The sequence below is a fragment of the Amblyomma americanum genome, chromosome 1 (assembly GCF_052857255.1).
Source record: "Amblyomma americanum isolate KBUSLIRL-KWMA chromosome 1, ASM5285725v1, whole genome shotgun sequence".
NCBI classification, from domain to species: Eukaryota; Metazoa; Arthropoda; class Arachnida; order Ixodida; family Ixodidae; genus Amblyomma; species Amblyomma americanum.
The window spans coordinates 77,051,063-77,063,982 of record NC_135497.1 but is presented as its reverse complement, the minus strand read 5'-3'; the positions used below and the strand labels follow the sequence as shown (position 1 = coordinate 77,063,982).

The following is a 12,920-nucleotide window of genomic DNA, read 5'->3' as shown; positions in this document are numbered from 1 at the left end:
AAATGTGATGAAACCATTTTGTGTTATGCCGAAGCGCTGAAATGGTTCTGCCTAGAATAAAAGAAGATGCCAATCGCTGGCGGGCGGTTTCGTCACACTTTTTTCGAACTTCTGAATGACTGAATTCTCTGTCGGGCGGCATGTATCTGCCTCTCGCTTTCCCACTTCGGGTTCCTGGTGCGTGAGATGAGCGGTTTCTGCTTGTTTAACATTATTTGCTAGAACGATTAAAGACGCCACACGTGGGGCATTCAAAGCCCGCATCGGCTGCATGTAAACAAATGTTATTAGCGCCAATTCTCGTCAAACAATGAAAAAATCTTCTGGAAACCTCGGTGGGCGTGGAACAGAACATGATAGCAAAAGAAGATTCACATAAAGGAGGTTTTTTTTTTTGAAACATTCCAAAAAATATCTTCTGATTAGCACGCACGCGCGCGCGCGCGCGCAGTGCGACGTGATGTGAAGCGACAAATCTGCTTTAGCAGTATTGGTTGTAATTACATTTTGAGTTAAATTTTACACTTATCGCCCCTGATTTCGCTTTCGAATTGGATTTCACCATAGCTTCGGTGTAGGAGGTGGCTTCTGGAGGGTGGAAGAGCGTAGATGTATTTTTACCAGCGGGTGCTCGAAGGTGTACTCACCGGGTGGCGCTTCCGGAGGTTTGTGTGTGAAGGCCTTCTAGAGGATGGAGGTTGGTAGGTTTGGGCTCTGGCTTGTAGGGGGGAGATGCATTTTTACTGGTAGATGGTGGTGGGTGTAGGCCTTCTGGGGGGGGGGGGGGGGGGGACGTGTGTGAAAGGGTGAGTAATGGGTGAAGGCTCGCAATTGGGAGATGAATTTTTAACAGTGGGTGCCCGGAAGGGGACCAATCGGAGGCTGCTTCCGGAGGCTAAAGGGTGGTAGTAGGTGGTTGGTGGCTTGAGGCTTTCTGGAAGCTGCAGTTGGTGGGGAAGCTGCAGTTGGTGGCGAGTGAAGCTTCCGGAGATCTGAGGGGGGGGGGGGGGGGGGGGCTGAAGTGGGTGGATGGTGATTGAAATTAAGGCTGTTTTTTGGGATATGCATTTTTCACCAGACACACACGCACGCACACACGCGTGCACGCAGGCGCTCCCCCCTGCCTTCAACACACACACACAGACACACCATGGATTATTTTGAGAAAGGAGGCTATGCCGCTAACGCAGTAAAAAACACTAGCACACCGTAAAGCTCGAGTGAGATGATTCGAACCATTGTCACAAACAGAGAAGCTTCGTTTGCCGATGACCAGGACTAGTCGCTCTTTTTTTTCTTCATTCGTAGCTTCTTTCTATGTTGCATGGAATAACAGTAGCCTCCCTGACCCTCCTAGTGCCTTACTTGACCGGGGCGAATTCAGCGATCTCGGCACACGGCCTCACGCCACCATCACTCCGCCCAAACATCGAAATTCCGGGAGGCGCAAACGTCAGGAAAGGGAAACTAGCCAGGCAATCGAACTTTCGCAGCGTGTTTATCCGTCATGCGGTTTCTCTGCACGTTGAACAACCATATGAACACCAAAAGTTCACACGAAATACCAGAGTTCTCCACTACAGGCAGAAATCTTATAGTGTAAGGCGTGATCTCAACGTCCTTTGTAAGAGTCTGCTGAAGTGTTTCCCAAGAGAACACAGCATCACGGCATACTACAAATGATTATTAGATAGTTTCTTACAAGTGTAGACGTGCGGGCTAGTTTGTGGTTCATGCTTCTTAAAACAGCGCAAAAGACACAAACGTGTACGCAGTGCGGTGTGTGTCCCTTCTGTATGCGGCCGTGTGTTTTGCGCTGTTTTAAGAAATGGTTTATTGTTGCACGCACTGGTAGTAATTCACTGAGCACGGCACAAATATCCCCTTGGCACGAAGGCACGTCTTAACGCCTAAGGTCCACTTGCGGTTTCTGCGGCAGATTGAATCCACATCCGCTGAACTCGCTTTTTTACATTGGCTTCAAGAATACATTGGCCTTACCTATAGCCATAGGTAAGGCTGCTGGATTAAGGACAGAGCAATGACCGATCAGTAAGTTTGTTATCTACCTTCTGAAGAGGCCGTACAGGTATTCTAAGGAAAAGAGTGAGAGAACTGAATGTATCATCATAAACCTTTCTCATATTTGCAGAAAATACAGGTGAGCACAACTACCAGGAAGGGGAAGTTTGTGATTTCATCATCATCATCATCATCAGTCTGACTACGGCCACTGCAGGACAAAGGCCTCTCCCATATCTCTTCAATTAACCCTTTCCTTTGCCAGCTGCGGTTACCGTATCCCCGCAAACTTCTTAATCTCATCCGCCCACCTAATTTTCTGCTGCCCCCTGCTACGTATGCTTCCCTTCTCTTGGAATTCAGTCTGTTAACCTTAAAGGAACACTCAGGACAACACTATCAATTTTTTTTTGTAAAACCCGATAGTTAGGCATCTCTTGGCTTTGTTGACGGTTGTCCGGAAGCGAAAGGTGCATTTATTGCCAAGAGATTTGGATTCGAAGTTGAAAAACTTTTTTCCCGAAATAACCTTTCAAACCTGGACTCTCTGATGACGAAATAGGAAAAGAGTGACGTAAAGAAGCGGGAATGGAAACGAGGACTCCGTGAATACTGGCGCCGAGCGGTATTGAAAGTACGGTGCAGCTAGTGGGATGTGTATAGAAAAGCTTCGGATCGGACTAGTGATCAGAGTGCCAGCCCGGAACTTGGTGCCTAGCCTCTGCTTTGCTGCCACCTAATTGGAAAGGATGGATTACGTTACGCTAGAGACACAAGTTGAACGGATTTAAGGTGCTGCCTATTATATACTCCGTGTTGCTAATGGAGTGTGTAAATAGGCAGAGTACGGTTTCTTCTTTTTTCTGCGATTAAATATGTTCATATTGAAAATCGGCGCAAGGCAGTTGGTGCAAGCTGTACTGTCCGGATATACTACGCAGAAAACGCATCTCTGCGGGTTGCGGGCTCTTTTGTACGTGCCTTGCAATTCTCAAACAATGAAGGATCTGTACAAGCTTCTCCCAACTGTACACCGCACTCCAAAGTCTGGGGGCCAGATTTACTGAGCTTAGACTTGGGCGTTGTGCGTAATGCCGGTTCGTGATTGGCCTGAGCCTTGTCACTGGCGTCAGTGGCTACCGAGGCACCCGCGCATTGCACGGATGCTGGCGAATCTCGCAACGACTTCGCGTCCTCATACGCACAGACAGCCTTGGGAGCCTGGTCACCGAATATTTAACGTGTGACATAAGTGCACTCGTGAGTCACGAAACTCATTCTGCTCAACACTGCGTTATTTGCGCTCGCGCTTGTCAAGGAGGCTTTCTTTACAAAAGCCGCGCTATTTTTGTCCGGAGGCTCATGCGACGGACAGCGGGACGTTCGCAGACTGCGCGGGGCCATTGTTGGCGCAGTACGTGCTACGAGGTCTCGCATGACCTCTCTTAAGGTCACGAAACTCGATCAAGCAGTCTTTACTCCTCCGTATGTGTATGTGTCCAGTTTGTGCTGTGAGGGGTGTCGGGCTGCATCGTTCTACACGTCGAGAGAAGCTAGCCTATGGTCAGGCTATTCACTAACACACACACCTCTCTCTCTGTTTCTCTTTAACGCGTCGCTAAGGCGGAACTAAAATCCGTTTCTTTCTGCAATAATTCCTCCTCCACGTAAGGGTTACGACCAACTCTCGCCATTTCCTGACGGACAAATTACTCTGGAGGGTTAATGACCAGAGTCCCCCCCCCCCCCCCCCCCCCACCCTTCTTCACTGCCGTCGTCAGTGAAAAAAGCTTAATCGAACGCTAGCAAAGTCGCGCGACACTCCGCTGCAGGTGCGCCAGGTTCAAGCTGCTGACTCGATAGCCGCCTGTCGCGTGCTATTCGCGAAGACAACCGGCGGTCGCGTGATAAGCGAAAAGGAATTTGTTTCTCACGTGTCTACCTAGATTTCCACCTTTGTTCGGAACGGCGGAGCAGCCGAGCAGAATGTTTTTTTCAGGAGTTTCCATTGAAAAAGAAACCGCGCGACTGGTCTTTGTCACTGAGGAGTGCAAATACAACGGAGGTTGTTTGCTGTATTTTTTATGAACGTTAAGCCAGGAAGCCTTTTTCTGTTTGCTCCGCGATAAGCTTTATCTAATTGTTCCTTTAAGCTTGTGATCTGTGTTGCTCCTGTTTAGTTGTTTTAAATATTCGTTAGGTACCAATAAAGTTTAAATCTGTAATACTCTGAATGCATTATAGTTTTCTGTCATGAATGAAGTAATACTCTGAACGCATTATAGTGTTCTGCCGTGAATGAAGCAGTTGGTGATGGGTGAAAGAAGGCGACTGGTTTTGTTTACATTTTGTACGGCGTCAAGAGCGAACGGCAGAGTCTTTCGCCCACACTCGTTGTCGAGTTGCACAAGGCTGACATTCCCTGAATTCTCTAGGTGGAGGACGGCCTGCCGAGGAGGTAGTGCCACTTCATGTTCCCTTGGCACATGATCACACACTCTCACCTGATAGCTTGAGAGAGAGGCGGATGCCGTCGATGTAAAGTAGATTGCGGTGGGTCAGCATGCGATGGCCAGCTGGTGGTCACACGTGTTGCTGACACCTGTTCTTCATAACACCCGACGCGCACATGTTCGCGATGATCGAGGACAATGCCCGCCAGCCCACCGCGGTGCTCGGCAAGCTGAAGATCAAACGTAAACGAGGCATTTTGTCCCATACTTGAGCGCGACGTTCTTTAGGGCCTTAGGGTCGATGACGGCCGCACTTTGACGGGGCTAGACACGGTGATTGGAGCCGGATGACGGGTCTTCACCGGGTGGTCCATTACGGCAGGCTGGCTGCTTCCAGCCGAGACTTGCTGACGCCGTTCTCAGCAGTATGCTGCCCAAGTGCGGGGGTAGATTTCTATAACTAAATATGCGGAATGTTTAACCTTGGTAGCGGAGGCATATTCCCACTGGAAAGCACAGTAACTTAATGCAGTTAGCAATGGGATGAAGCTTTTTTTAAACGCGACATCGAAGGCCTTGAGGTTAGCAAATAGAGGAGATTGAAGTATCGGTTAAAATGTACTTAACTGCTAGAACTTCGCGTGTTTTGAAGGGGGAGTTTGTTTCATTTTTAGTGATGGAAATCCACCTGAGGGCTTGAGGAGCATACTCTGCCCTTTAAAGGGAGAGCAATAGAGGGCACATTACTCCCTTTTCACTCCCATATGGGCTGATTCGTGCTTAGGGGGCAGCGGCCTATAACGCTTGGATGGCAGCCACTCGCTCATTCTCGTTCCTTCTTACGTCACGAATGATGTCAACGCGTTATTTTTTTAATGTTCAAAGCCATGCGCCACGTTGTGGCTGCCAAGTGAACTAGAAGCACTTGCCCTGAATTCGTGGTTATAATCCTCGTGTTATTAATAATTGTGTGCATAAACAGTAGTTACAAGTAATCTTGACAGCGTGGCCGCTAAATTTCACGGGCAGTTGTAGGATTAAGCGTAACCCGCGTGTCGAGCAAACGTACCCTTTTAAAGAGCAGCTGCCTTTGCGCGGAGCTATTGCCTTTGGGTGAGAAAGCAGGCGCAGTAAAAATAACGGCCGCTGAGTAAGTGGCTTCCAGGCAGTCGTCTCACTGTTGACCGAAAGGTGGCTGGGCAGGTGAACTCTTCCTCGCGCAAGCTTTGGGCAACACCGAATCTTGCGCGCTTGTGCAGATAGTTGGCAGCATTCATGAGCTACAGATTCAACCAATTTCGGATGCCGCTAAGACTGCACGCATTTAATCCTTGGTGACGTGATGTTGAGGGCTGGGAAGCCGTGCCTTTTTTTGAGCTGACCGCACTAACTACAGAGCTGCCACAAGCACGCTTTTTGAGCGATATAGTTTCCTTGCTGGTGGCTGGTTTTTTTCTTTGCACAGAATGTAGCTCGATCTTCCTCAGCTTGGCCACGAGTTTGATGAACTGCCCATCACCCGCACTCCTTACTTGTGTCATATTTCTGTTTTCGGGGTTGACTTGAACGAGCAGAATTAGTACGGCAGAAGTTGGGGATGTTCTCAAGGGTGAAAGCAACAAATTAAAAGCTTTATTTATGTTTTTTTTCCTTGGTTGCGGAACTGTACATGCGATTTCAGGACATGCTTCCACTTGATCCCGGTGTCGCAGTGCACATAGTGCCGCCCTTTGGTGGGCACTTGGACGCCGCTCTCCACGTAGAGCGCTCCTTTCAGTGAAGCACCTGATGTGCTGGTCAACGGCTCCCGTCTCACAGATATGAACAATGTGTGTGTCTATACTGTGCCGCTGCATTGTGCGGCGGCGACATGACGTTGCGTAACATGCCGTTCATGGCAAGAAGTCCGTGATTCACCAAGGTTTCCCACTGGCTGTGGCGTACTGCTTCTGAGCACGAGGTTGCAGGTAGGTTCGAACCAGACCGCGGCCCCATCATTTCGACTGAGGCAAAGCGCGGAGACTCCCGTGCACTGGGATTTCGATTCAGGTCGAAAAACCGCGGATACCTGAAATTACTCCGGTGTCCTTTTCTTCTTCGTAGCTTAATCGACGTTCCTTTGGCGTTGGCATGTGAAATTCCATTAACAAATATCATAGGCCACTGCTTGATATGAACGAGCACGCTGAGAAGTGGATAGGTGGACCCGCGCTCTGGCGGGTCGCGGTTAAGGTTCTCTCCGGCAACATTTTATCTCGTGGGAATAGTTCTGGGACTATTTCAAAAGATTTATTGCCAGGGGCGAATTTATGGGTCAGTCTTGGAGGGGGCGGTCCCATTGGAACCATCGATATTTTCTACTCTTTTCATCGAAGACATGGCGTTCAGCATCGATTTCCTATGTAAAATTTCTCGCTTTGTGGGAGCGACCCCCCCCCCCCCCCCTCTTCATAACTCCGCCCCTGCTTATTGCTTACTTTAATATCGTTATAGCGTCATTTCACATTGCTATTCCGCCTTTCTTAAAACGACATCATTTTCTCGTTTTCACCTCGCTTTGGCTTATCCCCTAAAAAAACATATTAACCAGCCTGAAAAATGCCGACAGTGTAAGCGATATTACACTGAACGAGCTGCGGTAAGAGAGTTGCACTTGCACCCTTGCGACGGCAAGGTGCAAGCGCAAGGGTCAATTTGCCCAAAGCTTCATGAGGGCTTGAGCACAAGCCCCATTCGTCAACCATTTACGGAGATAACTAGCAGGCTACGTAGGTTCGACTCATCTCTGGCTGGTGCAGGAACTGGGGCCCACTTCTAATTTGCACATGGTTTCAGGGTTCTCCTAGGGGCTTCTGCGTTGTTTACACGGAGGAGTCGGAGCGCGGGCACTGTAAGTGTTGAGGGCATATGTAGAAGGCTTGCGCTGGCACTTACTCCGTGCTTGCCACACGTGCACACAGCAGCCCTGCGAACAATATGGCGACGCTGAGGGAGCGCTTTTTGCAAAGGTTCACTGTAGAGTTTTAGCATATCATATACCGCCTATAGCGCTACCGCTTACTGCTCCTGGCTGCCGTCAGCGCGCATGCGCCAGTGGCGGTGAGCGGTAGCGCTAGGCCGTATACGACATTCTAAAAGCGACCCGGGCACTACACTGCAGTGGAGTAGTGTCTTCAGTGCAGTGCTAAACGAGGAACTTCTAGCCTGTGACTCGAGAACAGGGGCGACCGCGCGCTGCGCGCTCCAACGCAGCGAATGCGCTAAGACGCTGGCTCGTGCTGCGTCCGTGACGTCACTGTCGGCGCGCTCACCAATGGCGCCGAAGCACGCGACTGCGCGAGCGCCTGCTGGCCACTGATCTCGGCTGAGAGAGTGTGTACCCGGAATCCACCGAGGGCCACGGAGAGGAGTGTGTGAGGCCCGGGAAAACGTGACTCGATAAGCGTCGCCTGGTGCGCCAGCCCGCGGATAGCGGACCGAATAAAGCCGCCGCTCGGCTGCCCGTCTGCCGTGGTCGTGGTCGTGCGTTCGTACGTCCGTCCTAACCTGGTTCCGTGCCATGCCTGCACCCCGGAGGAGCTTCGTAGTTAGGAACCTCCTGCGCCAGGTGAGCGCATGCTACTACTACCTTTCCACGTGTCTGCGAACGCACGTGCTAGGTTCGCGCAGAGCGCTGCGCTCATCTAGTGCTTGCTCGCGCCGCTCGGTGCTTTTGTGTGTGACTAGTTTCTCCTCGTAATGAGGCATGGTAAGATGTAGCCAGGAGAGAAATAAGAGTGGAACAAGGACTGTTCTTGTGTGTCTCAGACCGCCATGTATTATTAAGCCGGGAACATACTTGAGACTGTGAATATGGTTTGCGTGCAAAAAGAAAATGAATTGTAAATTGTGGCCACTGAAATTTCAAGACTGAAGATGCAGTCGTACAGTACGAAGACAAGCGTGTTAAACTGTAAAGTCAAGCTTTGAGCGTGCACCATTGCAACTTTTTTTTTCTTTTGGCATGCATGACTGGTTATGATTTCCTTTGCACTAGTAAACAAAAAATGCTGTGGTCCTCTTCCCTACGTTATCTGAAAGGGGTTAGGATAAAGAGAATAACTAGATCTCCGCTTAATACCGTAGAACTTTCGCTGTCTACGCTTACCAACCGCAAACATGACGCTCAAACGTTTTTTTTTTTCGTTTTGCTTTTCGCTTTTCCTCTTTGAGGCGCTAGTGAGTGGCTGGGAAAACAATGTCTCACTAATGGTACGAGTTGTGAAACTTTCATGACAATGCATGCATGTGACATCTGCCGCATATATTAGTAAAAATTGAAATGTACCGCCATGAGCTGATACAGAAAGTCTGCAAAATAGAAGTGAAGCTTTTGGTTTGTACACCTTCACCTGAGTATTGAAACTGCCCAGTTTTCTCCAGTTCTGATATTTTTTGTGGTCTGAGGTAAAATGATTAAGTGTTTTTACCTGTACTACGCCGAGGATCGCAGCGAGCTATGCGAAGGAAGGTGATAGGTGTAACGTTTGAGGGACAGGAAGAGGGCAGAGTGGGTCAAAGAAGATACGCGAGTTTATGATAGCCTAGGTGAAATCAAGAAGAGGAAATGGGCGGGGGTGACACATCTGATGCGGAGAACTGACAACCTGTGGTCGCTTGGGCTATAAACGAAGTGGATTACACAGGAAGGTAAACGCAGCAGGGGGTGGCATAGAGGCGGGGCTGGAGGGAGCTAAAATTAGTTTGCACTGATATGGTGACCGCAGCTGCCGCAGGACATGGTTAATTGGGGATCTTTGCGAGAGGTCTTTGACCTATAGATGGGCTTATGGTGGTGCTGCTCCTGATTACGACCAAAATACAGGCTTTTAGGTGGGTGGAATGCGTGTTTCTACTCATGATCACATTCCATGCTTCAGAGAATTCTCTCAGGACATTAGTGCGTTAAATGGTCGTTGCGGCTTTTTTTAGGAGCCCTGACTATATTCTGTACGAATGCAACCAATGTAGCCAACGGTAAAGTTTGATTCGCTTTTGTCAAGATCTCACCCTAGGGAGCAGAAAATGTTTGGTCTGTGGAATAAAACGTTTTCGTTATGTGCTCATTGCATATATAGGTGAAGACAGGAAAACCGACAGAGCTTCCGGAGGCGTCGGTTGATGCTTCATATAAGAAACGGGAACCTCGTTTGGGCTCTTTTGGTGCTGCCTCATTGTGAATGCGTCGCTAATTACTTTAATCATATACCAGATCACTGCCGCTTCTACCCTTACCAGCGATTACAAGCGGCTTAAGAACGCGTGGCGGCGCAACGAGACGTACAGCTTTTGTCAAGAGTCTCCAGGCCTGATTTTTAATTGAGCAGCGGGACACTTACGATGCCGTCGAGGCTGTGAAGGTCCTGACAGGGGAGGTCGGCAATCCTCCTCACACTCCAGAGATTTTTAGCTTCGTGGTGCCTTAAATACCACACTACAAGGTTGGAAAGTGGGCCCTATTGCCTTGAGACTGTTGTCCAAGGCTGTACATACAATGGCTGCTGCAGAGATGAGAAGTAGTGATAACTTTATTGCCGCCTTATGTTCTCGCTGAAGGAAACAAGAAGAAAGTATAAAACAGCTGTTATCTGCCGGTATCACCTGTAGGACAGAAGCGTGGAAGCTAACTAAAAGGGTTCAGCAGAATTTGAGGTCAACGCATTGAACTCTGGAGAGGAAAATAGGTGCAACGGGTCAGGGAACGCACGTGAGTTAACGATATTCTGGTCGAAATCAAGAAGAAGAAAAATGTGCATCGGTAGGGCATGTAATGCGAAGGCAAGATAACCGACGGCCTTTAAGAGTAACGGAATGGATTCCAAAAAAAGGCAAGCACCACGGGGAATCAACGGGTAAGGTGGGCGGATGGAGTCAGGAAGTCTGCGGGGGTAAGGTGGCCGCAGCTGGCACAAGAGAGGGTTAATTTGAGGGATATGGGAGAGGCCTTTGACCTACAGTGGACGGCAGTTGCTGCTTGGTAATAAAGAAAACGCGAAGACGAGACGGTAATATTTGCACGTGAAATAACGAAGGGCAGTCTGCTTCGCTATCCTCAACTAATTTTGGGGAGAGTAAGCGCAGCACTTTAAAGCTGGTCTCGTTTAGCACGAACACTGCGTACACTTGCTCAAGTAAAAAATGAACGCGCGACTCTTTCATCTGGTCAGAGCAGAATATGTCAAACCAAGCGAGCTTCATGCGCGCGCTGACAGGGGTCGCTTCGGGCGTCTGCGGCGCTTACATCCCTAGGAAAATGGCACCGTTTTAAGTCGGCACGTAATCTGTATGCGGGAACGTCAGAGAACGCGCGTTGAACCCGAACTAAAGTTTGTTCCTGCGCTGATGAGCGCCATTCATGTTGCGCAAAGTTTCAGTTTCCATGCCTAATCGCAGTTTTCGAGCAACAAGGGTCGTCTTGCCTCTATTAATCGGCCGTCTGCGTTGCCCGTCTCGCAAGGGCTTGCGTCGAGGCCGGACCCGGCGTTCCCCAATTCTATTCGTCCGCTAAGCTGCGCGCACCGCTCTTACAGCTAACGACCAAGTCTTATGCGACGGTGGGTCGAGTCGACCTAATTGCGTCGCGTAGTTTTGGATTCAGAAGAAAGCCAGGCGAGGTTACCGCGATGTGACGTTCGTGGACTTTGTGCACAGCGTTTTCGAGAATTCCATTTCGCTGCGGGCTCGTCGGCTAATGCGTGCGCTCATATACTAACTGCTCATAAGGACACCCTATTTAAAATCTCGTGCAATTCTTAACTTGTTCCCCATTTGTAGCAGCCTTTTGCCCCCGCGCTGTTGCTATCCTCTATAGGCGTCCTTTATCGGGAACACACGGCTGCCCAACAGCACTGCGTGAAAGCAAAACCGCGTGTGGAAAAAGCCTGTCCCGTTTATCAGCATGTTAACAGCCGCAGTTGTTGCTCATGCTATTTCACGCGCATTGACAATCTCGTCATGCGTTCGTGGTAAAGGAAAAGCGAAAGCTCGTCGTACTATATTCTTTGTTCACAGCAACGACACTACGAGCCCGTTGTCATTATACGTGAAACTGGTCTGTTTTTTTTTTTCAATACCATATGATCGCTTAAGGTTCGGAAGGCAACGTGAAGCTAAGCCCTGAGGTGTTTTGGTCTTGCCACGTGATGTAACGGCTGACGCTGCGACGTTAGTTTTTGGCACCGACAGGACTGTGTGTACCGCGCTCGCGGTTAAGAACGTTAATCTAAAAGCGGGTAAAGGGTTCATAATTCAACCTAAGGTAAATAATGGCATAAATTATCGTAGAATCATAGGTACAGTGGTTTTAAAAAAAATGGTGCAAAAGTTTGACTCTCGTGAAAGCAAATTCGTATATTTTTACACATTTGTTGACGTTCAGGGAACCGCATTGTAAAGTCAAGCTCTTAATTCATCTTTGTCAAAGTATATATAGCAGGGCAACGACAATTTTCGATTTTGGTCAAACTTCCGAAGCAGTGCAGTTGTCTATTGCACATCACTGCTTTAACCTCGCAAGTCACTAGACCGCATGTTATAACTGTTGCTTTTGTGTCTCGGAAAGCGCATGTGAGTGACATATGCATTTTTATTTATATTTTGTTTGCTTATGAAATCGCAGTGCAGGCTCTGGAGCTGACATCTAACATTGGCGAGGCACAATATTTTCGATACTAGAGATACGTTACGTTGGTCTCACTGTGCAAGAAAGAGGAAATATAGTCGATTTTCTTGCTGCACATATTGTAGCTCTTTTTTACTTTTCATTTTCGTTGTCACGATGTTGTGTGCTGTATGCGTTAAATGACTTTGTCGCTCATTTTGCGCTTCTTTGTATCGGACCGTAACGAATGTGCTTTTCGTGCATTACGGTATGAGCCGCCTTACTTGACCGAATCACGGGGCATGAGACTACGTTGAAAGCATTTTGGCAGCATATCTTTGCCACAAGAAATTGTGCGCCCAGCGACACGCGAGAATGCCCTGCGATGAGCACTGTGTGGGGTTGGTGCCCCTACTTCTACAGGCCAGAGCGGCAAACGAATCATTCACTTCTCCATCTTGGCACTGCGCCTTTCCGAGGTTATAGTCTCGCTCCTTCTCTGTTGGTTTTCATTAAACCGAAACAGATGGTTTACATGTTTCAGGCGAAACCTATTTTATACTATACGCTCAGACCAGATGCACAAATACGGTTTCATATACTGCGCCATCAGAAGTTACCTTGGGTCTCGGAACATGACCAGGAAACGCTATGTTACCGACGACCAAAATGAAGACTCAGCACGCAACCAATGACATTTCTTGAGCGAGCCGTGTAAAAATAAAATTTTGGCGTTTTTCGCGTTTGATGACGTGAGCACTTTTAGAATGGCAGGTATTCTCGCGCTGAATGGCGAGTACAAGTCT

The 12,920-nt window shown here is 48.7% G+C and overlaps 1 protein-coding gene across 3 annotated transcripts in view; it reads left to right on the top strand.

Moving 5' to 3' along the window:
* LOC144113076 (ADP-ribosylhydrolase ARH3-like) overlaps window positions 1-12,920 on the top strand; it is a 176,112-nt gene that overhangs the window by 150,412 nt on the left and 12,780 nt on the right. Inside the window, exon 1 of one of the 3 annotated variants that reach the window (XM_077645984.1) lies at window positions 7,902-8,082. The exons of the other annotated variants lie outside the window; for them this stretch is intronic. Coding sequence (XP_077502110.1) covers window positions 8,035-8,082 — 48 coding nt within the window. The 5' untranslated portion in view covers window positions 7,902-8,034. Of the gene's footprint in view, window positions 1-7,901; window positions 8,083-12,920 lie in introns of those variants that run through there. 3 annotated transcript variants of the gene reach the window in all.